Source organism: Sorex fumeus, unplaced genomic scaffold (assembly GCF_029834395.1).
Source record: "Sorex fumeus unplaced genomic scaffold, SorFum_2.1 ptg000122l, whole genome shotgun sequence".
Lineage (NCBI taxonomy): Eukaryota > Metazoa > Chordata > Mammalia > Eulipotyphla > Soricidae > Sorex > Sorex fumeus.
In genome coordinates this window covers 50,629,812-50,652,780 of record NW_026606179.1, presented here as the reverse complement: position 1 = coordinate 50,652,780, position 22,969 = coordinate 50,629,812, and the positions used below count along the sequence as shown (strand labels likewise).

The 22,969-nt window shown below is 51.5% G+C and overlaps 1 protein-coding gene across 1 annotated transcript in view; it reads right to left on the bottom strand.

Annotated features, from left to right (window-relative positions):
• The window catches only part of TANGO6 (transport and golgi organization 6 homolog), a 165,674-nt gene that overhangs the window by 129,255 nt on the left and 13,450 nt on the right, over positions 1-22,969 (bottom strand). Inside the window, exons 7-11 of the mRNA XM_056135941.1 lie at positions 21,690-21,772; positions 10,671-10,783; positions 8,327-8,503; positions 6,820-6,952; positions 3,133-3,312 (exon numbers count right to left, since the gene is read on the bottom strand). Coding sequence (XP_055991916.1) covers positions 3,133-3,312; positions 6,820-6,952; positions 8,327-8,503; positions 10,671-10,783; positions 21,690-21,772 — 686 coding nt within the window. The remainder of the gene's footprint in view (positions 1-3,132; positions 3,313-6,819; positions 6,953-8,326; positions 8,504-10,670; positions 10,784-21,689; positions 21,773-22,969) is intronic.

Genomic DNA, 22,969 nt, shown 5'->3' with positions numbered 1-22,969 from the left:
AAGAGGCTGGCTTGGAGACCCTCTAGTGATGCTCAGCCTTGAGGGGGTGAGGAAGGGGTGGAGAGGCAGGGGCCTGATGGCGTAGTGCTTGGCCAGTGGTTTTCAGGGACCCCCAGGGCCACTGCTCGGGGCTACTGAGGCCACTGAACACTGAACTCTGCTCCCATTCCCCACTGTGCTCAGGGTTTTCTCCTGGCTTTGTGCTCAGTGATCACTCCTGGAAGGGTTTGGGGGCCATACGGGGTGCTGGGGATGAAATCCCAGCCACAGGCAAAGGAATTGTCGAACCTGCCGAACTCTTTCTCCAGCCCCAAGGAATACCTACTCTATGAGAAAAAGAAACCAAGAGTTTCTATCAACACTTAAAATTAATTGAGTGTTAAAGGCTTTTTTTTTTCAACCCATGTTCTCTGACTTCATGTTTTTCTTATGCCAAAAATCTTGTTGCTTCAGGTCAGAGAGACAGTACAGTAGGCAGGACGCTTGTCTTGCCCCTGGGTGACCTGGTTCAATCCCAGGCAGCCCATATGGTCCCCAGAGCATGGCCAGGAGTAATTCCTACGCACAGAGCTAGAGTAAGCCCTGACCATCACTGGGTCTGACCCCGAAACAAAAATCTTGCTGCTTCTTTTTGGTTTTGGGTTTTGGGCCCCACCCAGCAGTGTTAGGGCTTCCCTCCTCGTGGACGTGGGAGTTCATATGGGGTGCCAGGGACTGAGCCCGGGTCAGCCATGTGCAAGATGAGCACCCTAGCACCCTAGCCTCGGTACTATCTCTCCTGCCCCTAAAATTCTTGCTTTTGTTTGTTTGTTTGCTTTGGTTTTGGGCTTTCGGGCCACCCAGCAATGCTCAGGGGTTACTCCTGACTGCCTGCTCTCAGGAATCACCCCTGCGGGTGCTCCAGAATTATAGGGAGTGCAGGGGATCAAACCCAGATTGGCTATGTGCAGGGCAAGCACCCTACCCGCTGCCGCCTATCGCTCCAGCCCCCAAACTTTCTTCTTAATGACATCATTTATTACAAAAAAGACCCATAGGGTGTGTGTGTGTGTGTGTGTTTCAAATCATCGCTCAGTACTAAGGCTGCAAAAGGCAATTTACCATACCCTCGTGTTTCTTTTCCTCCTGACACATCTGAACTGTAGCTGAAGGCTAATCTACAGGGGAAGTCACGCTAGTATCAGCCTCGCACCATTGTTCCTTAATTAGGAGCAGAGGAAGGTGAAGTGCAAAAAGCCGAGGGCCTATCGGTTTCTCGACCATTTCCCCTTCCAGCCCGCACATCCTGACACAAAAACACCAGGTCGAGGTGAAGGAGTCTTTAGGGAACTGAGATCAACGCAGGAGAAGCAAATCCCCCGCAGAGCAACACGGGGTCAGTGAACTGGAGGTGCAAGAGGCCAGGGAACATGATTCTCATTAACCGGGCGCAGAAAAATCGAAGCTGACAGGCAGCTGCAAATTTTCCCAGCAGGAGCCAGAGAGACGCTGCTTAGCAACACCCGGAGGCAGACGACAGTGAGGACGGTACAAAGAGCCGGAGAATCAGCGTGGAGCGTGACAATCACCATCTCAGACAACCGCTCCCCGGCCGGCAACGGCTCATTCGGGTCAAGTGGTGAACACGGGGCTGCAGAGTCTGTGCTTTACTGGGGTGTGTGTGTGTGTGTGTGTGTGTGTGTGTGTGTGGTGATGTGGGGGAGGGGGACCCCATTCCAGCAGTGCTGGGGGCTGCTCGGGGGCCCCGGTGTGGTGCTGGGGGCGTAACTGGACGCTCCCCTGTGAAGCACGCCCAGCTGGGTGATCGCCCAGACCCTTCTTTCTTTTTTTTTTTTTTAATTGAAAAGGTAAAGGTAAAGGAGCTGGTAAAAGTAATAGCTATGCAATACAAATGTCGACACTGCATCAGTTACACTACTCTGAAAGCAGTTTATTTTTTAATTGCTGGAAACTTCGCCGGCTGTGGTAGAGATGTGGAAGCGAAGGACTGGAGGATCTGAAAAATTCAAAGTGATCTGAAGAGGGGCTGGAGTAATAGCACAGCGGGTAGGGCGTTTGCCTTGCACGCGGCCAACCCGGGTTCGATTCCCAGCATCCCATAGGATCCCCTGAGCACCACCAGGGGTGATTCCTGAGTGCAGAGCCAGGAGTAACCCCTGTGCATCGCCAGGTGTGACCCAAAAAGCAAAAACAAAACAAAACAAAAAACCAAAGTGATCTGAACAGCGAATGTTTTTCAGATTTGATTTTCTAATTATGCTCAATGTGTGTGTTAGCGTGTGTGTGTGCGTGCGTTGCACATGTGTGTACTTAGATCCACGCCCAGCTGTGTTCAGGGCTTATTCCTGGCTCTGCATTCAGGGGTCACTCTGAATGGGCTTGGGGGACTATATAGGGTGCCAGGGATTGAACCCGGTGAACTGTGTGCAGGGCAGGCACTTCACCCTCTATACCATCTCTCTGGGCCTCCAGCTCCACCTCTAAGAGACAGATTTATCCTTGGAGAAGCCAGAGAGACGGGGCACAGGGAAGGCACTGGCCACGCATGCAGCCGGCCTGGGTTTGATCCCCAACACCACACACACAACAGGAGCGACTACCGAGCACTGGACAGTCCCTGAGCACCGCCAAGGGTGGCCCAAATCACCTGTCCCTCAAAAATAATAATCTGTGGATCTTTATTTCTTTTTTTGCTTTTCGGGTCACATCTGGCAATGCTCAGGGGTTACTCCTGGCTCTGCACTCAGGAATTACCCCTGGCGATGCTTAGGGGACCATATGGCATCCTGGGAATCGAACCTGGGTCGGCCGTGTGCAAGGCAAACGCCCTACCCGCTGTGCTATTGCTCCAGCCCCTCCCGTGAATCTTTAAAAAAAAAAAATACAGTTGAGGGGACAAGGAAGTGGCTCACTGGTAGAGAACAGTCACCTATCCACGTGGGGCCCTGGGTGTGATGCCCAGAACACCCAAAATAAATAAATACACAGTCACGGGTGCCGGAGCCAGGAGGTGGCTTACAGGGTAGGCTGGGAGCAAAGACCATTTTTTGATCATCTGCAGGGAAAGAATGTAAAGAAACCAAGACAGTCAAATAGCACCAGAACAGGGACCGGGACGCGGCTGCCACCGACCTGAGCCATGTTGGTGAATATCTGCTCGGACACCGTCTCGCACAGAACCGTCAGCAGCTGCAGCACCAGCAGCTTCTGCTCCTGACCCTCCACCACAAGGTGCTGCCGCTCCAGCTCCAGGAGGCCCGAGGAAGGCGCCGCTGGCTCGGCCTCCACCTCCACAGCCATGCGGGTCAGCTCCTTGCAAGGGAGAAAAGGAAAAGTGAAGGGCCCCCTGCCACAAACACAGGAAACAGCTAAGGGAACGGGGTTGAGCACTAGTCTTGCGGGAGGGAGGGAGGGAGGGAGGGAGGGAGGGAGGGAGGGAAGGAGGGAAGGAGAAAGGAAGGGAAGAAGGGAGGGAGGAAGGGAGGAAGGATGGGAGGGAGGGAGGGAGGGAGGGAGGGAGGAAGGAAGGGAGGGAGGGAGGGAGGGAGGGAGGGAGGGAGGGAGAAAGGAAGGAAGGAAGGAAGGAAGGAAGGAAGGAAGGAAGGGAGGGAGGGAGGGAGGGAGGGAGAAAGGAAGGGAGGGAGGGAGGGAGGGAGGGAGGGAGGGAGGGAGGGAGAAAGGAAGGGAGGGAGGGAGGGAGGGAGGGAGGAAGGAAGGGAGGGAGGGAGGGAGGGAGGGTGGGAAGGGCTGGAGAGACCACGTGCGAGATAAGGCACATCAAGGCCCAGTATGCGGGTTCCAGGACTAAGTCTCCAAGTGGCATGGCGGCAGCGGAGTCGGATAGTCCCTCCCCGATGCCCACCCGCTCTTGATGTCAGGACCACAACCCGCCTCCGGGCGCTACCTCAGCACACCAATAGCCCTGGTTCAGAAACTCCCAACTGAATCCAAAATGGATCAGTGCCCTACAGAGATGTCTCTGGAACCCAACCATTCATAATCTATGAATTCCAGAAGTGCACGGCTGTGCGACCTCTCACGATATTCAAAATGAACAATGGAAAATATAATGCCCAAAAGTAGAGAAAGAAAGTATCAGGGAAATTGTCTGCCGTGGGCAAGGGGAGGGTTGGGATGGGGGGGGGGGGGGACAAGGGGGACATTAGTGGTGGAAAATGTGCACTGGGGGAGGGATGGGAGTTCGATCATTGTATGGCTGAATCTCAGACATAAACGCTTTGTAACTGTATCTCACGGTGATTCAATTAAAAAAAGAGAAAGAAAAGAGGCAAGGCGCTTGCTCTGCACACAGCCGACTTCACTCAGTTTGGTCGCTGACATCTCGGGACAAAGGCCTCAAGATACGGTCCCCAGGCACTCCTGGGAGTGACCCTGAGCACAGAGCCAGGAATAGCCCCTGAGCACACCAGTGCACCCCAATACCCCCAACCTCCAAAATAAAAGAACCCTTCTGTGTTCACTCATGCGCTGTCTATCACAGCCAAATGTTGGAAACGATGTTAATGTGGATCAACTGAGCACTTTGTGTTGCATTTATTACATTTAAGACAAATAAACCAGATCAAGAGAGATCTTGAAAGCACCTCAGAATGAAAAGGACCAGTGGCTAAATATTACATTATGTTACCATGTGTATGGAACTGCAAAACTTCATCATAAAACACATACCCACGTGGCTGGAGAGACAGGGCGTGCCCCGTGTCAGATCCTGGCACTCACAGGGTCAGAACCGGCACAGCACGGTTCTCGGGGCACCACCAGGAGCAAAGCCCAAGCACAGAGCTGGGAGCAGCCCCTAAGCAACCTGGCAAGGCTCCAAGGCCCCCAAACCAACAATAACAAAAGCATACATAAGAAACTAGTTTGAAACATGGCAACCTTTCAGTACCTGTATTGCAAACCATAAAGTCCAAAAGGAGACAGAGAGAGGCAGAGAGAGAGAGAGAGAGAGAGAGAGAGAGAGAGAGAGAGAGAGGGAAGAAGCGAGAGAGAGGGAGAGAAGGGGAGAGAGAGAGAGAGGGAAAGTGGGCACATTAGTTGTGGGAAATGAAGACTGCTAAATGGATGGGTGATGGGTGAAACCATTATATGACTGAAACCCAGTCATGAACAACTTTGTAACTGTGTGTCTCATGGTGATTCAATTTTTACAAATAAAAATTTAAACAACAACAACAACAACCAGTTTGACAGACTACTGTCTTTACCGAAACAGCAATGCTCTCCGAGAGTAGCCTTCCTTGGAGGCCTTGGGCGATGGAACACTTGACCAGTGAATGTGTTCAGAACCTAAACTACTAACAGACCACTGGCTACTGTGGGTTTTGGGGGATTTCCCTCTCCTCTTCAGCTCCGTAAGTTTCCTCGGGATAAGTTCCTTAACAATGAACACTTTACTGCAGCACTTCCTCAATGTGCCTGGGGGTTTGCTCTGGGAGGGGGGTGCGCATGTGACAATGTTGGGGTGCATTCCTGGTTCTGAACATTGGGGTGAGGGCGACAGAGGCAGCTGAGGTGCTCAGCACCCTACAACACCCAACACCTGCTGCGAGCCCTAAACACAGGGAGGGCCCCGTGGCGGAGCCCTGGTGCAGAAGCCCGTGATCTTCGGCTCCGTAAATCATTTCTTCAAACGTTATTTAATTAGGGCTGGCAGCAGGCTTGGCACGCAGCAGCTCTGGGTTCAACCTTGGCGCTGCGCGTTCCAGAAACACTGCTGAGAGTGACCGGGAACGAAGGCAAGGGTCTTGTTTCTTTTTTCAGGGGGTGGCGGTGTACGGGAGGGTACACCCGGCAGTGCTCAGGGCTTACTCCCGACTCTGCTCAGAAATCACACCTGGCGGTGTGCTCAGGAATCATGCCTGGCAGTGCTCAGGGCTTACTCCTGACTCTGTGCTCAGAAGTCACTCTTGGTGGTGCTCAGGGCTCACTCCCAGCTCTGTGCTCAAGGATCATGCCTGGCGGTGCTCAGGGCTCACTCCCTGGCAGTATGCAGTGTTGGGGACTGAACCCGGGTCCGCCACTGACAGGACAGGCACCTAACCTGCTGCACCGTCTCTCAGGCCCCAAAGCTGATTCCACTCAGGGCTTGGTACCTCTCTTAGGGACAGTTTCACAATGAGAGTGGGGAAGAGGGTCATGGATATAAAAGGGAAGGGAAAGATGAGTTAAAGAGCACCCCCTTATTTTCCTGGTGCCTGCTGGTGAAGCCCACCCATGGCGCCCTGAACCCCACGCTCACTTTCTAGGAGCAAACATTCTCCCCAGGGGGAGTCACAGAAGATGGCTTTGGGTCTCAACGGGTGAAAATGGGCAGGCTGGGGGGGGGGGGGGGGGGGAACACACCTCAGAGAAAGGAAGCAGAACCACCAAAAAACAAACCCAGAAAAGGTTTCAAGTGGGTACAAAAAGGAATGAGAAAGGCAAAGTTAAATCTCCTTCCCAAAACAACCTCAGACAGGAGGAGGGATTATTCCGAGCTGCAGAACCTGCTATTAACTTCAAAAGCCTTCTCACTGTCAACACGGGCTCTGGTTAACCCCTTCCCAGGCCAGGAGCCCGCCTGGGTCATCTCGGCAACCTCAGAGCAGACTGTCGGCCCTGCGGCCCCACTAAGGGAGCATTCTTCCTTCTTCCTCTTCTTCCCCAGCCAGAGGCCTCGGGGTGGGGGTGGGGGGTTAAGGGCATGACCCTTGACCTACTCTTGATGGTTTGGGTTTCTCCTGAACCCGAACTGAACCGACATTTCAGAACCCACCAAGACAACCCAAGCGGACCAGGATTCTACATGGTTCGTACCTTCAGGCAGAAGATGAAGAAGTCCCCGGCCAAGCCGCTTTCCTGGCAGCGGGCCAGCAGGGCCCCGAACTGCTCCACCCGGTGCTGCTCCGAGGACACCTTCTGGTACAGAACTTCATCTTCATCCTCCTCACTGCAGGGGTGGGGAGGGAGGGAGGGAACATAAGATTTCTCCCAGTAGAGTCCCCGAGAGAGTTTCTGAGAAACCCTAGTGAACTCCACCCCAAACTCGTTCGCAGTGGCCGATCCCACTGTCCGCCCGGGGCTCAGAGCCAGGCTGGCCAGTGACGGGGAAGAGGCCGCCGGCGGACGAGGCTCTGCGGGGAAGACGGGCTGGCCTCACCCTTGGTACTTCAGTAAGCTGCCAAGACAAGGAGGAAAAAGGGCCGGAGTGATAGCACAGCGGGTAGGGCATTTATCTTGTACACGGCCGACCCGGGTTTGATCCCCGGCATCCCATATGGTCCCCTGAGCATGGCCAGGAGTAATTCCTAAGTGCGTGAGCCAGGAATAACCCATGAGCATTGCCAAGAGTGACCCAAAAAGAAAAAAAAAAAAGACAAGGAGGAAATAAACACTGATGACAGCTGGACCCCTGGCTCCCAAGGGTCTGGGGTTCCGTCTGAGCAGAGGGACTGCTCTGTCACCATGGGCAGAGAAGAAGTCAGGAAGACCAATGAGGGGGACAGAGCAAAAGAACAGCAGGGAGGGCGTTCGCCTTGCACATGGCCACTTGCAGATTCCACCCCCGGCATCTCCTGGGGTCCCCCAGAAAAATTTTTCTGCCAACAGAAAAATTCCTGAGCGCAGAGCCAGAACTAATCCCGAGCATCACCCCCAAAAAACAAAACAATAACATGAAAAGTAAGATGGAGGAGGGGCTGGAGCAATAGCAGGGAAGGCGTTTACCTTGCACGCGGCAAACCCGGGTTCAATTCCCAGCATCCCATATGGACCCTGAGCACCACTAGGAGTAATTCCTGAGTGCAGAGCCAGGAGTAACCCCTGTGCATCTCCGGGTGTGACCCAAAAAGCAAAAAAAAAAAAAAAAAAAAAAAGTAATATGGAAATAAAATATATTTGGGAGATGTTGGCGCAATCAACCACCTATTCCGTTCTTTAACACCGACTGGGCGCCTTTCTTGGTTCCCTTGGTGAGACCACGGTGACCAGCCTCCCTGGACGCCGGTCTGACCTGGGAGACATAGGAAACACTCAGTGAGGAGGAATTGGACTGTCACAGGGAACAGGATCCACCTGCTGCTCTGGGTCCCTGAAAGGACCTGGTGAAACAAGGGTCTCTGGCAGATTATTAACTGACAGCATGAAAAAAAAAAAAGCTATAGGGGAAAAAAAGGCTTCTTTAAAAAGATCACGTTTCGTTTGGAGATTCTGAACCGCAGCACCTGACCGGCCGCGCCTCTGGTTTCCTGCCTATCGGCGCCCTCTAGTGGATGCGTCCCAGATGCGCTCCCCGGGCACAATGAACCCGTGGACAGCCACTCACCAGACCGCCCCTTGGATGGTGACCATGACGCCGCCTTCAGAGGCAGCTGTGAAGTGACACCGAGGATGGACCGAGGCCATGGATCTGTCCAGCCCCGCAACGCCTTTCAGGCTGGCTATGGCCTTCGTCCTGTCCAGCTTCTCCAGAGTCCATAAGATGATCTCCTGGCAAGGCGACCTGGCGGGAAGCAGAGCAGTGATGGACGAGCTTGTCATCAGGGCGACACCGAACACGCCCAGCTGACACCCAAGAGACAGACAGACGGCCAAGTCCCCGCACCTCCTGAACGCGGCCCACTCACGAGGCCACTGGGAGCTCGGGGAAGCCCACTGTGTGCGGATTCCAGAGGGTCACCTGCTCACGACTCTGGCTGGGGAAGCAACCCGGCATGTGGCAATCAGTGTGCCAACATCTTGGCTCTGGCATGCCTAGAGAAGCTCCCCACAGAACAAAAACTAGCCCTGGCGTCCCATGCAGGCCAGTGAGCAGGAGCGTTCCACACTTGCATCCTTCTGCACCGGGGCCAGCCAGCTACGAGAAGAAAGAAACGGATGTTCTCTTCTTGGGGCTGGAGATGGGCCTTGAAGAGCCAACAGACCTGGGTTTGATCCCAAGCACCCCAAACGGTCCCCCAAGCCTGCTGAGAAAGATCCTGAGGCACAGAGCTGGGAGTAAGCCCCAAGAATGGCCAGGTGTAGCCCCAAAACAAATAACACCCCCCCCAGATGCTCTCTTCTTCCATACCTGCCCCCCAAGAAAGACAAAATATTGCTGGGAGGATTCGGGCTCTGAAACTGAAACAAGAGCCGTGACGTGACGGTCCTTGAGGCCAAACATACAGCCTCCCGGCCTCCCCACCCGCTGCAGTCTCTCTTGTCGCTGGCTTCATGGCTCCAGGTGCAACGGAGCCTGAGCGAGAGGCAGAGGCAGCGCGAGCCCAGGAATGCGACTCTCCAAGCAGCGATGGTCACCGCTGGTTGTCACACTTACTCCTTGCTGGGGGCGCTTTAAGTGCGGGGTTACTCTTCATAAGAAGTCTGCAATGGTTTTACCCTTCATTCTTATACTTTGTAAGAAGTCAATAACTGGGGCTGGAGTGATACTACACTGGGAAGGTGTTGGCCTTGCTCACAGCTGACCCGGGTTTGATCTCCGGCATCCCATATGGTCCCTGAGCATTGGCAGGAGAAATTCCTAAGTGCAGAGCCAGGAGTAACCCCTGAGCATCGCCGGGTGTGACCCAAAAAGCCATAAATAAATAAAATCTTCATCTATATATTTTTAAAAAAGAAGTCTATAACTGGACCAGAGGGATAGTGCAGCGGGTAGGGCATTTGCCTTACACACAACCAACCCAGGTTCGATCCCCGGCATCCCGTATAGCCCCCAAGCACTGTCAGGAATGAACCCTGAACGTAGAGCCAGGAGTGACCCCTCAGCATCGCCAGGTGTGAGTCTATAACTATCACTGTACATCAGACCCCAAGGAAGAGCGTTGTGTTGCTGGGTATGGTGGGGAGGGGTGGATTTCCAAACCAAAACATGGATTTGGAACTTCAGAAAAGATACAGCAGGTGGCTGACCCCGGTTCAATCCCCAACACTGCCAACAATGGCGCCTGAGCAAGGACCAAGAACCATTCCTAATAACTGCCGGGTGTGGCCCAAATACCCACCCCATACCCACTCCCCCCAAAAACAGGATACCAACTTCTTCCAAGGAACAAGAATCAACTAAATAGCTGCAAAAAAGAGAGCTGGCACAAAATCAGTCCCACTAAAAGTCCCATGCAGAAGATAACTGTCATGCCAGAGAGACAGTACAGCAGGTAGGGCGCTTGCCTTGTGTGTGGCTGACCCGGGTTTGATCCCCTGTATCCCAGATGGTCCCTGAGCCCCACCAGGAGTGATTCCTGAGTGCAGAGCCAGGAGTAAGTTGTGAGCACCACTGGGTGTGACCCCCAAGGGGAAAAAATAAGATTATCTGGATGACCAAGCTCTGAGCAGTGGGCACTGGGAGTCCAAGACCCCGTCCCAGAGAAGGACACTCAGCTCCCAGTCCCACCGCTGACCCCTCACGAGGTGCTTCCAGCCAGCCTGTTCCTAGATGTGGCATGCCAGTGGCACTCGCTGTCAAACAGGGGCGCCTTGGTGTCCCCAGACAGACATTTCTCTGCTACCCTGGAGAGGCCAAGGAACACCTACCCCGCCACCTGCAAACACTCAGATGCAGACCCAGGGCGCCTCAGACGTGGGCCTGACTCTGCACCAAGGAAACCTCGAGAAACCAACCTCTGGGTTCGGAACAAGGCCACATGCAGGCTGGGCACCGGGCCGCGACTTACCTCAGGTGGGACACACTCTGTGCAGTGAAGCAGTGCAGCAGGAAGAGCGCAGGCAGGACGGCAGACAGCGAGTCCAGCAGCACCGGCACGGGCTCATTCGCCACCACAGACACCTGCGGGACAGACGGGGAGAGAGGGACAGGGCTCAGCCACCACCCACACCTTCTGTGGAGCAGCACAAAGTCCAGAGGTGACAGCTGTTTTTTCCTATTTTGCTTTCTCTTGCTTTTTGTGCCACACCCAGCGATGCTCAGGGCTCACTCCCGGCAGGGCTCAGGGGACCATGTGAGGTGCCGGGGATCGAACCTGGACTGGCCACACGCCAGGCAAATGCACTCCCCACTGCACTCTCTCTCCAGTCCCAAAGGCAAACAGGTCTAACCCCGAGGCTAATGAAGGCACCTGAGGTGGGCAGAGGGTCCGAAAATCCAGAGGCGGAACTGGTCTGTGCCCTTCCCTGGGTGCCTCGAAAGAAGAGGCGGGTAGTACAGGGGAAGAGGCAGGTGCAACAGGGAAAGGGTCCTGGGGCTGGACTGATAGCACAGCAGGTAGGGCATTTGCCTTGCATGCAGCCGACCCAGGTTCTATTCCCAGCATCCCATATGGTCCCCCGAGCACTGCCAGGAGTAATTCCTGAGTGCAGAGCCAGGAGTAACCCCTGTGCATCGTCGGGTATGACCCAAAAAGCAAAATAGTAATAATAATGATGATGAAATTCAAGGTCGGTGACTTCAAGTATGAAAAGTGCAAAAAACACCAAACACAAGAGGATTTCCAAGTGTTATTCTATTACCAAAAAGAACAATTAAAACCTGATTGTGTGGACAGTGCTGAGACGAGGTGATGATGATGGAGAAAGACACTGACAGTGATTTCACCCTACCCCCGGCAGCAGGAACGACACAAGAACTTTCCTCTTCCAGGAATGGCTGGCAGATTCTGCACAGAGTGAGCTCGTGAAAATTACGACAATCTCACAAAGACAAGGTGGCTGTAGCTTAAAGGACAGGGAAAGGGACGCTCAAAGAGGCACTCGTTTATAGAAGGAGCATCCAGGCACTGGCAAGAGGAGCACAGGGCTGGCATGCAGGAGGCCTGGGGTTCGATCCCCAGCACCTCACGGTCCCCTGACCACCACTTTGAGCAACCCCTGAGCCTACAGTCAGAAGCAGCTCCCATCTCAGCGTCCCTGGGAGTGACCCCCAAAACAAAAGAAAAGTAGAAAAAGGAAAAAGCACCAAGGCACCAAAGAAGGCTGTTTGAAGGAAGCTACAGGTCCAGGCAGTCCCAGAGAGGAAAAAATCTGTGCTTTTCCAGGGAAGCTGGTTTCTTTAAATCAACCCTGGCTTTTCAAACTCTTGAAGCCACCAGACTCCTCAGTGGAGCATGATAACCACGGAGCCAGATTCCTGGGCGTGATCTAATCTCGGTAAGCCCCTCTGAATGAGGCGCATTGTCTGACGCGCTCAGGCCTAATTATGGGTGCCGACTGCAGGAGGGAAGTGGGCTCCTCAGAGAGCAGAAACCCATTGTTCGGCTAGGCCCCCTGCTCCAGAGGCTGTTCCTAGGCTGTCCTTCCTTACCGTCGTCTCTGTACCGACCAAACCAACCCAACACACACTCAAAACGCAGGAGGAATTCAAGCTCCTTACTGTCAAGGCTCCCTCTGGGCCGAAGCCCTTCAATTAACTTTAACTGCCACATTTCTTGGGGCTTTATGTTGAATTGTTAGATGCTCCCCTTTTTTTTTTGAGGGAAGCAGGCACACAGGTGGCGCTCAGGGCTTCCTGCTGTCTTCCTGAGGGGCTCGGGGGACCACAGGCGGAGCCGGGGGTCAAACCTGGGTTAGCCCGCATGCCAGGCAAGTATCCTACCTGCTTTTCTATCTTTCTGGTCCCAAATGCTGCCAGTTTTGAAATCCTTTTCTGATGCCTTATTTTCTTACAAGGAACAAGAACTCGTATCCTTAGAAAAAGACTTTACAGAGGACCAGCGTGACAGAAAAGTGGGTAGGGCATTTGCCTTACACACAGCTGATGCAGGTTTGATCCCCGGCACCTGGTATGGTCCCCCGAGCCCACCAGGAGTGATTCCCTGAGTGCAGAGCCAGGAGTCAGCCCTGAGCATGGCTCGGCATGGCTATATCCTAATGACGAGATTTTGTGCTTTTTAGAGGAGAGAGAGGCAATGGTGCTTATTAAAGCAACCCGACACAAGTTTTACCTCTTCCTTAGGTTTGCAAGGGTCCGAATGTCCAACTCACTCACCTGTCCCCTCACACAGCCACTCAGACGGCGAGGCTGAAGGAGAGATTCCCGGCGGGGCACACGCTTCTGTGTGTGTTAGACTCTGTGTGACCCGGGTGTCACGTGCACACAAATACAACCGAGTACTCATCACGGCCCAAACTAACCACCAGGAACGACTCTTCTTTCCTTCCCTCTTTCATTTTGTTTTAGGGTCACATCTTCAGTCCTTGGGGCTACTCCCAGCTTAGTGCTCAGAGGTCATGCCTAACAGTGCTTAGAGGACCATGTGGTGCTGGGGATTAAAGCTCGGCCTCCTGCATGCAAAGCAAAGTGTATACTAAAGTGTATATCCACTGAGCCTTCTCTCCGTCCCCACTGGAAACGACTTGTCTCTTCTAAATTCCAGTGGTTTTTTGTTATTATTCTATTTCTGGCTTTTTGGGTCAGGCACAACTGGCGATGTTCAGGAGTTACTCCTGGCTCTGCACTCCCGGAATTACTCCTGGTGGTACTCGGGACCACATGGTATGCCAGGGATAGAACCCGAGTTGACCGCATACAAGGCAAACACCCTACCCTCTGGAGTATCACTCCAGTCCTTCCAATAGCTTTTAGAGGTTGCATGTAGCATATAATCCTTGAATACAGTTATCTCTCCCCTCTTCAACCACCTTACAAGGAGAAAGTCAAGTCCCTAATTTATCACCAATCAGAGTAAACAGATGATTCAGTTCTGTGCTGCTGAAACAGTCTCCTGCCCCCGCACCTGGCTGACCTCTCCGGGGCCCCTTGGAAGGGGGTGGGTTGAGTTTTCCTCCCCGCCCCGACCAGAGCCCCGGCAGCTGAAGACCTCCAGAACCTCAGCCACAACCATGCTGAGACCACCCTTCACACGCATGAAGGTACCGGCAGAGGAACAAAGGCATGCGGGTCCCGGGGCTGAGATCTCCAAGCCTGCTCGGATCGGGGCTGAGCATCCTCCACCCAGATCCTCCATCTTCCAGTAGGCGGGGATCACACCCACCAACTGCCCCCCAGCGCCGTGTAATCCCATCAATGGCCAAGACCCAGAGACTACAAAACTCAGCTCCTGGAAGCGCACGCATCTCATTATCTTATTCTTGCTTTCGACAACCTGGCAGGCTACCGAATGTAACCTGCCCACACGGCAGAGTCTGGCAAACTCCCTGTGGCGTACCCAATATGCCAAATACCAGTAACAATGATGGGTCTCATTCTCCTAACCCTGAAAGAGCCTTGAATGTGGCACTTTTTAGAATCAGGGCTAGGACGAAGGAGACGTTGCTGGTGCCTGCTTGAGGCAATCGACAAACAACAGGATGATCGTGATCATGATCGTGAAAGCTTTTTTGGTGAAAAAGCAGTTAAACACAGTCATATACAATTTGGGGTCCGTGAGATAGTACAGTGGGTAGGGTGTTTGCTTTGTATGCACCTGACTTGAGTTTGATCCTCAACACCGCATATGATCCCCAAGCCCACCAGGAGTGACCCCTGGAGCACAGCTCAGGAGTAAACTCTGAGCACTGAAACAAACAAACAAAATAATATACAATTTATAAGATACCCCTACACACCCGCCCCTCCCACATCCCTGTTGCCTTACAAAGCAAACATGACTACAGGTTGCATTTCTTTTTTTTTTCTTTCTGCTCTCCCGTTAGGGGACCACACTGGTGGTGCTCAGGGCTGACTCAGGTTCTGCACTCAGGGATCAGCTTCAGTTTGGGGGGGTGCAAAAAACAAAAATCAAAACAAAATAAATGGTTCACTCTTGGTCACAATACAGAGATACGGCTCTTGCCTTGCATGCTGTCAGCCCGGGTTTGAACCCCAGCACCATACAGAGTACCCTGGTCCTGACCCCTTCAACCCTGTCAAAACAGAATGAACCAGAATGATATGATCCGATACTTATAGTTCCCTGAGCAGTTAGGAGTGATTCCCGAGTGCAGAGCCAGGAATAACTCTTGAGCACTGCACAAAGACAAAAAGAGTGAACCCACTGGCTTTGGGGGATGCTGACACGTCTGTGTCAGTTCAGGCCTGACACAGCAGGGATGAGGTCTCACACACAGGGAGATGAGTGGGGGGGTGGGGGCCCCCTGTACTTCCCCCTCTGTTTTTCTATCACTCTGAAACTGTTCCAAAACTCTATTATCCTGGCTTACTCTACAGAGATCATTAAAATTCAGAAAGAGGTGTTGACTGGCCAATATGACAGAAACTTTAATTAGAAATTCATTGAGATGAGATGCGGTGTGTCGGGGAGGAGGAAGATTCAGGTAATTAAAATCAAGAGTCCCTGAGTCTGGAAACAGAGAGATAAAATGGAAATGAGAGTGCAGGAAATGAAGTCTAACCTCTCCTATTTGCTGAAACATCTTCTGCCACTCGGGGTCACGCGCTGCCAGGGCAGGAGCATCCCTGGGCCGAGACCTGACACCACAGCGGCACACCAGCCCCAGGTTCCCAAATAGCTGAGCCCGAACTCGATCCCCCTGGCCGATGTCTGGAAAGTCAGGGGCTCTCTCCGCCCCTTTGCTGAAACCACTGACACTCTCCCAGCCAAGACAACGGAAGCTTCTAGGGATTGGCCCCGACCTGAGCAGATAGAGCATAACATCGCTGGGTGAAGGTACACTGAGTAGAGGGTCCTCTGAGGCTCAGGTGGGAGGCGCCCCCACCCAAAGGAGGGGATACTTGATGCCATGCAGTTTCTCTTTTTATTTTTTTTTTTTGCTTTTGGGGTCATACCCAGCGATGCTCAGGAATTACTCCTGGAGGTGCTCGGGGACCATATGGGATGCTGGGAATTAAACCCAGGTTGGCTGCATGCAAAGCAAATGCCCTACCTGTTGTACTATCGCTCCAGCCCCATGAGATGCAGTTTCTAGCTGCGAGGCCGAGTTTCAATTCTGTTCCCTTCACCTCTCTAGATGGCCACAGCACTGAGAACTCCCTGCACCCAGCCCAGCTCCAGTGGCCGGCAAGAGCAGAGAGACAGACTGGCAGGTCGGAGCACAGGCTTTGTACCCAGGACACCTGGGGTCAATCCCTAGGCATGACGCAGGAGCAGCCCCTGAGCAGTGGCCCCCCCAAACAAAAATGAAACAAACGAGAAAAACCCTATGGCCGGGGCAACCAACCCACCCACAAACACCCAGACACATCTCTCCAAAAAGATAATAACAAGTTCTGGCCAGATGCGGAAAAAACTGGAATTCTCATAGATACCTGATGGGATTATGGTATGGTGCAGGCATTTTTGAGGGAAATTCTGGCCATTCCTAAAGAAAGTTAAACATAACTGCCACAGGATCCAGCAATTCCACTCCCATCTATACATCTCCGCATCATGATTACTATGACCAGAACATGAAATTCCATAATAGGTAAAATGTGATAGATTTGTGGGGCCAGAGCGATAGTACAGTGGGTAGGGCGTTTGCCTTCCATGTGGCTGACCCAGGTTCAATTTCCAGCATCCCATATGGTCCCTCAAGCACTGTCAGGAGTAATTCCTGAGTGAAGAGGCAGGAGTAACCTCTAAGCAAAGGGGAAAAAAAAGTGTGATAGGGCTGGAGGGATAGCACAGCAGGAGGGCGTTTGCCTTGCACGAGGCTGACCTGGCAGATCTGAGTTCGATTCCTCCACCCCTCTTGGAGAGCTCAGCAAGCTACCGAGAGTATCTCACCCGCACGGCAAAGACTGGCAAGCTACCCATGACGTATTCAATCTGCCAAACACAGTAACAAGAAGTCTCAAAATGGAGACGTTACTGGGCCCGCTCAAGCAAATCGATGAACAACGGGAGGACAGATTCATGTAATAGAATACTGTTAGGCATTTAAAAACTCAATTATCGGGGCTGGAGCGATAGCGCAGCGGGCAGGGTGTTTGCCTTGCACGCAGCTGACCCGGGTTCGATTCCCAGCATCCCATATGGTCGGTCCCCTGAGCACCGTCAGGGTTAATTCCTGAGTGCAGAGCCAGGAGTAACTCCTGGGCATTGCCAGGTGTGACCCAAAAAGCAAATAAATAAATAAATAAATAAAATTAAAACTCAATTATTGTAGCCAGAGAGGGCTCGAGGGTATACAGGGTTCAAACCCTGGCACCTCATGGTTCCCTGAGCACCCAGAGTAACTCGCCAGGGGTATCTTCAAACATTACTGGAACCAGCCAAAAAAATTAATAAAATAAATAAAGAGACCCACACTGCATGATTCCATTTATATCACGCACCCAGAACCGGCAATCTACTAGAGACAGAAAGTAAATTAGCAGTTGCCAAGAGCTAGAGACAAGAGATGAGAATGGGGAAAACAGTGCATGGGAAAGGCGTCTGTTTGGGGGGAACAAACATATTCTCCAGTTAGACTCTGGGGATGGTGGTGCAATCCTGTGCAAGTACTAAGACCGACACTTTAAGTGAATTCACTGTGTCATGTGTGAACTGTGCCTCAATCGGTTAGAAAGGCTGGGGAGTGAGGGCGGCCGGGGCTGGACCCATCCCGGGTGCTGCCCCTTGAGGGAACTGCCTCTTGCCTCCACTGGGGAGCAGCGAGCGGCTGGATCACGGAGACGTCCCAGATGTTTTCCCCGCTTCCTGCCTTGGAGCTGTACTCTATAATTTAGCATTAGCAGAAAGCTAATAAAGACAACACATCCTTTGTGGCTAAATTTTAGAGTGTCTACCACGTTCCTCCAACGTACACATTTTCCTCTGTTTTCCCACTGCAGCTGAGCTGCTGGAACCTTCAGAGAGAATAATTACCCCCCACAGCCGTCCCGCTTGCACGGCCAGCCCGTCCCCAAGCTTAATCAAATGTCTTCAGCACTCTACAAGGCTCTGCTTGCCTCGCCGGGGAGGACTTCGAGGCACCAAGCGGGTGGCTGAGGATGACGGGCCCTCCCACTCCTGGCTTCTAGCAAACATTCCTTGGAAGCTCACTAGACTCAAAGTGGACACTACCATGTGTTCCTTGGAAGTTCACTGGACTCAAAAACTGAGTGCCAGTCACTCCATCCCCTGAGAGCACTTCCAAATCATTCTAAAATTCCACACCTAGACACTTTGCCGCTTTCCATTATGTTGGAAGTGTTCTGTGCTTGGGGCCGGAGCGACAATACTTTGGGGAGGGTGTTTGTTTGCCTTGCATGGTTCAATCCCCGGCACCCCATATGGTCCCTGGAGCCCACCAGGAGTGATCCCTGAGTGCAGAGCTAGGAGCAAGCCCTGAGCACTGCCAGGTCCCGAAAAAAAAAATTTTTTAAAAGAAAAAAAATTAAAATTTAACCTGAAAATGTTTAACTAGAGTGTGTGTGTGTGTGTGTGTGTGTGTGTGTGTGTGTGTGTGTTTTGGGAGTTTTCGGCCATACGTGGCAGTGCTCTGGGCTAGGGATCGCTACTGGTAGGGCTCAGGGAAGGTGGTGCCAGGGATCAAACCTGGGTCAGCTACATGCCACAATACAATTTTTTTTTTTTTTTTTTTTGCTTTTTGGGTCACACCCAGCAATGCTCAGGGATTATTCCTGACTCTACACTCAGGAATTACTCCTGGCGGTGCTTGGGGGACCATATGGGATGCCGGGGATCGAACCCAGGTCAGCTGCGTGCAAGGCAAACACCCTACCCGCTATGCTATTGCTTCGGCCCCACAATTTTTTGACTGCTGATACAACTCACACACCATAAAATTCCTCCTCAAAATGTACAATCCAGTTCGTGGGCTTTAGTATATTCACAAAGCTGAATTTCTATCATCACTATATAATTCCTGAGCATTTTTATACTTAAAAAAAAAAAAACCAAATTGATTAGCAGCTATTCTCAACTCCCCAGCCCCAGCCCCTAGCAACCACTCATCTTCTCTCTGTCTCCAGGAATCTTGCTCCTAATTAGTTTGTATAAGTGGAATCACACAGCACGGTGGTCTTTTGTTCCTGGCTTCTTTTAAGGCTTAAAAAATGACAGTTTTAATACATTTTTAAAATGCAACTGTTAGAGCTCATGCCTGCTGTGGCATGAACACAGGTCCATGCCATTTTTCCGCTGAGAAGCATCCCCCTTTGCACGAGACCTTTGGTAACTGACAGACATTGGGTTGTTTCACATTTTGGTTGCCTAAATAACATCACCAGGAACACTGAGGCATGCCACTCACGTGACCACATTTTCATGTCTCTTGGGTACATAACCAAAAGTGGAACTTGTAGTTCACAAAACTGTGTTCAGGGGCTGGAGCAATAGCACAGTGGGTAGGGCGTTTGCTTTGCATGCAGTCAACATGGCCGACACAGGTTCAATTCCCAGCATCCCATAGGGTCCCCCAAGCACCACCAGGGGCAATTTCTGAGTGCATGAGCCAGGAGTAACCCCTGAGCACGGCCGGGTGTGACCCAAAAAGCGAAAAACAAAAAACAAAAAAAAAAAATAACAACTGTGTTCAGTTTTGTTTGTCAGGAGCGGGGGTCCCCACCTAGCAGATCTGGTGGGCTAAAACTCAGGGGCCACTTGGGGCGGTGCTCAAGGGCCTCTGCAGTGCCTGGGTTTGACCCTGGGGGTCCGACATGCAAAGCCTGAGCTCCAATCCTTCGTACCATCTCCCCAGTCTCCACTGTAAACATTCTTTTTCTTGAGGGGGGAAAGTATAGAGGTTCGACCAAACCTGACAGCACCCAGGGGCTATCCCTAGCTCTGTGCTCAGGTGTAACCCCTGGCGGGGCAGTGTCGGGGATCAAACCTGGGCCGGCCGCTTATAAGGCCTGACCGTCTCTCCTATTCATGTTTACCACTTGTTTTTTTTTTTTTTTGCTTTTTGGGTCACACCCGGCAATGCACAGGGGATACTCCTGGCTCATGCACTCAGGAATTACCCCTGACAGTGCCCAGGGGACCATATGGGATGCTGGGAATCAAACCCGGGTAGGTCACGTGCAAGGCAAACGCCTTACCCGCTGTGCTATCACTCCCTCCCGTCTACCACTGTTTGAGAAGCTGCCAAACGAAGTTCCAAAGCGGCTGGACCTTTTCAAAGCTCCTTGCTAGTGTAAATAGTCTGATGGTGAGACACTGTCACAGTATTATTAAACTGGACTTGTTCTCCAAGCCCGCACTCTCCCAGAAAACAGAGCCCACCCGCTTGCCGTTGAGTCTCTTAGCTGCGGCTTCTCCTGCTCTGAAGAAGCCCACGTTCCTGCCTACACGCGGGCTTCCTCTCCTCCTCTCCCTTCACATCTTTCTACATAAGTTTCATTCAACAAAAACTATCTGGCTTCACTAAAAACAAATAAATAAAATATAATGTGGAGAATTTTCTTTTTGTCTTTTGGGTCACACCCAGCGATGCTCAGAGGTTACTCCTGCCTCTGCACTCAGCAATTATTCCTGGCGGTGCTTGGGGATCATATGGGACCCAGGGATAGAACCAGGGTCAACCGTGTGCAAGGCAAATGCCCTACCCGCTATACTATCTCTCTGGCCGCTAATGTAGAGAATATCTGCCCTAACTCTACCTGATCCAATTATAATGGCTTTTACTTTTGTCTGAAAATAGGTATTTCAAGCAAGAGATCACCTCTGGCCCCACTCTGACACTTCCCACAACATATGGACCCCAAGCACTACGAGGAGTGATCCCTGAGTGCAGAGCCCTAGAAAATTAAAATTTATTTTTAAAAGAAAATAAAGATATTTCATATTAAAATTATAATCACGGAGAACATATAATTTATGTATTTTTTCAGTTTTAGTATCCCTTGCAGAATTTCATCTATTCTGATTTTTTTTTCTTTTTGGGTCACACCCGGTGATCCACAGGGGTTACTTCTAGTTCTGTACTCAGGAATTATCCCTGGCGGTGCTCAGGGGACCATATGGGATGCTGGGAATCGAACCCGGGTCGGCCGCCTGCAAGGCAAACATCCTACCCGCTGTGCTACTGCTCCAGCCCCTATAGATTCTTAATGGGCTGGAGCGATAGCACAGTGGGTAGAGCTTTTGCTTACATGTGGCCAACCCAGGTTCGATTCCTCTGCCCCTCTCGGAGAGCACAGTAAACTACTACTGAGAATATCCCACTTGCACGGCTAAGCCTGTCAAGCTACCTGTGACCTACTTGAAATGCCAAACACAGTAACAAGTCACACAGTGGAGACGTTACTGGTGCCCGATTTACTGGAGCAAATCGATGAACAATGGGAGGACAGTGCTACAGTGCTACAGTACTGATTCTTGATGATGGCAGTTTCTATCAATACTTATAAAGTAGATTCAATATCATGATATACTTTCCTTAAATCTATAGTACTAGGAGCACCTGTCAGTTTTTTCAAAAGACACACTTTACTTGGTGGAACACGGCAGGTACAGAAAACAGAACCGTTTCACATTCAGACTAACCACCAGGCATGCGGCTCAAGTGGTAAAGCCTTGTACTGTGAGGCCCTGGATTTGGTCCCAGCCACTGGATGTCCCCCAAGCACTGTAGGGGATGGCCCTGGTGGGCCCTGAGCACCATGGGTGTGGCCCTCGCACTGAATATGAAAAAATAACAAAATGTATCCTTTTTTCTTCCCCACTACTGTAAAATTTTTAGTTTCCAAAATGAAAAGATTTTGGCAGTTGGGAATTTAAGACTAGCCATGCCAATTCTTGAAATACCAATTAAAAAGGCAAACTACTAATTTTTTCTCAACTACATATAAATATTAGCTAAAAACATTACTGATTCAAACTACCAACCTTAAACACATCTTCAATGCATCGTCCAAGTTCTTCCTCTGTTACCAGAACGGATCCTGGCAGTAAGTCACTCTCTGGAATCTCTAGAGAGAAAGAAAAAAAAAAAAAACTCACATTCAGTGTCTCTTTGAATCAAAGAAACTGGGTCTGAGATATAAAGTTTCACGAGAAAGACTGTTCAATAAGTCACAGCTAAAATTAGAAAATAAGGGGTCAGACCAATAGTATAGATGGTAGGAAGCCTGCCTTGCACCTGGCCAGCCCAGGTTCAATCCCCGGCATCCCAGATGGTCCTCCAAGCTTGCTAGAAGTGACCCCCTAAGCACAGAGCCAGGAAAGCCCTGAGGACTTCCAGGGGTGGTCCAAAAACCAAAAGTAAATAAATAATACAATAAAATTAGAAAATTAACAGAGTTCCCACAACACAAGATCCAACATCATTCACACACAGCATCTTGTAAACCGTGCCGTGGCACCAGACACAGGCACGGCCACTCCATGTGTCACTGAGAACAAAGCTACTACCACGCAGCCCGGGACACATGATCTTAGAATTTCTGTTTCGAAAGCAATGAACTGAGGACGGGCAGTGAGATGCAAGGCACCGAGTGCACACGAAGGCATGTGCCTGTTTCCTTTCGCGCTTCCACCTCAGAGTCCTGCCTGGCGTTTCTCCTGGATACTGACCCTGAGCAAACACTCTGCAGAGGCACACCAAGGACACTGTCTGAAACGGGCTCTTCCCAAACTGCGCAATGGGCGCCAGACGACAGAGCAGGGCCTGGTCGACATGAGAGGACACGGGAAGACTGGACAGGTAAGGGCTAAGGATCCCTGACTGGATTCGAGGGTTAGAATATACGTTTGTGGGGCTGGAGCAATAGCACAGCAGGTAGGGCACTTTGCCTTGTACGTGCCGACCCGGGTTCGATTCCCAGAAACCCATATGGTCCCCAGAGCACCGCCAGGAGTAATTCCTGAGTACAGAGCCAGGAGTAACCCCTGTGCATCACCGGGTATGACCCAAAAAGCAATAAATAAATAAATAAATAATAAAAAATTTAAAAAATGAAATATATGTTTGAAGGACAATTAGAGAAATCAGTGGGGGGAAATTCTATATATCTGGGGCTACTTGCAAGTAATCCTCAAATGCTTCAAAAGATGTGCACGTGTAGAAAGCACGAAAGGAGAGTGAGGGGGCCCAAATGCTCAGTAGGTCAGTCAGGCCAAGTGTAGCGAGAGGTTTGAGAGGCTCTTCCTGGAACTTCAGGAGATCC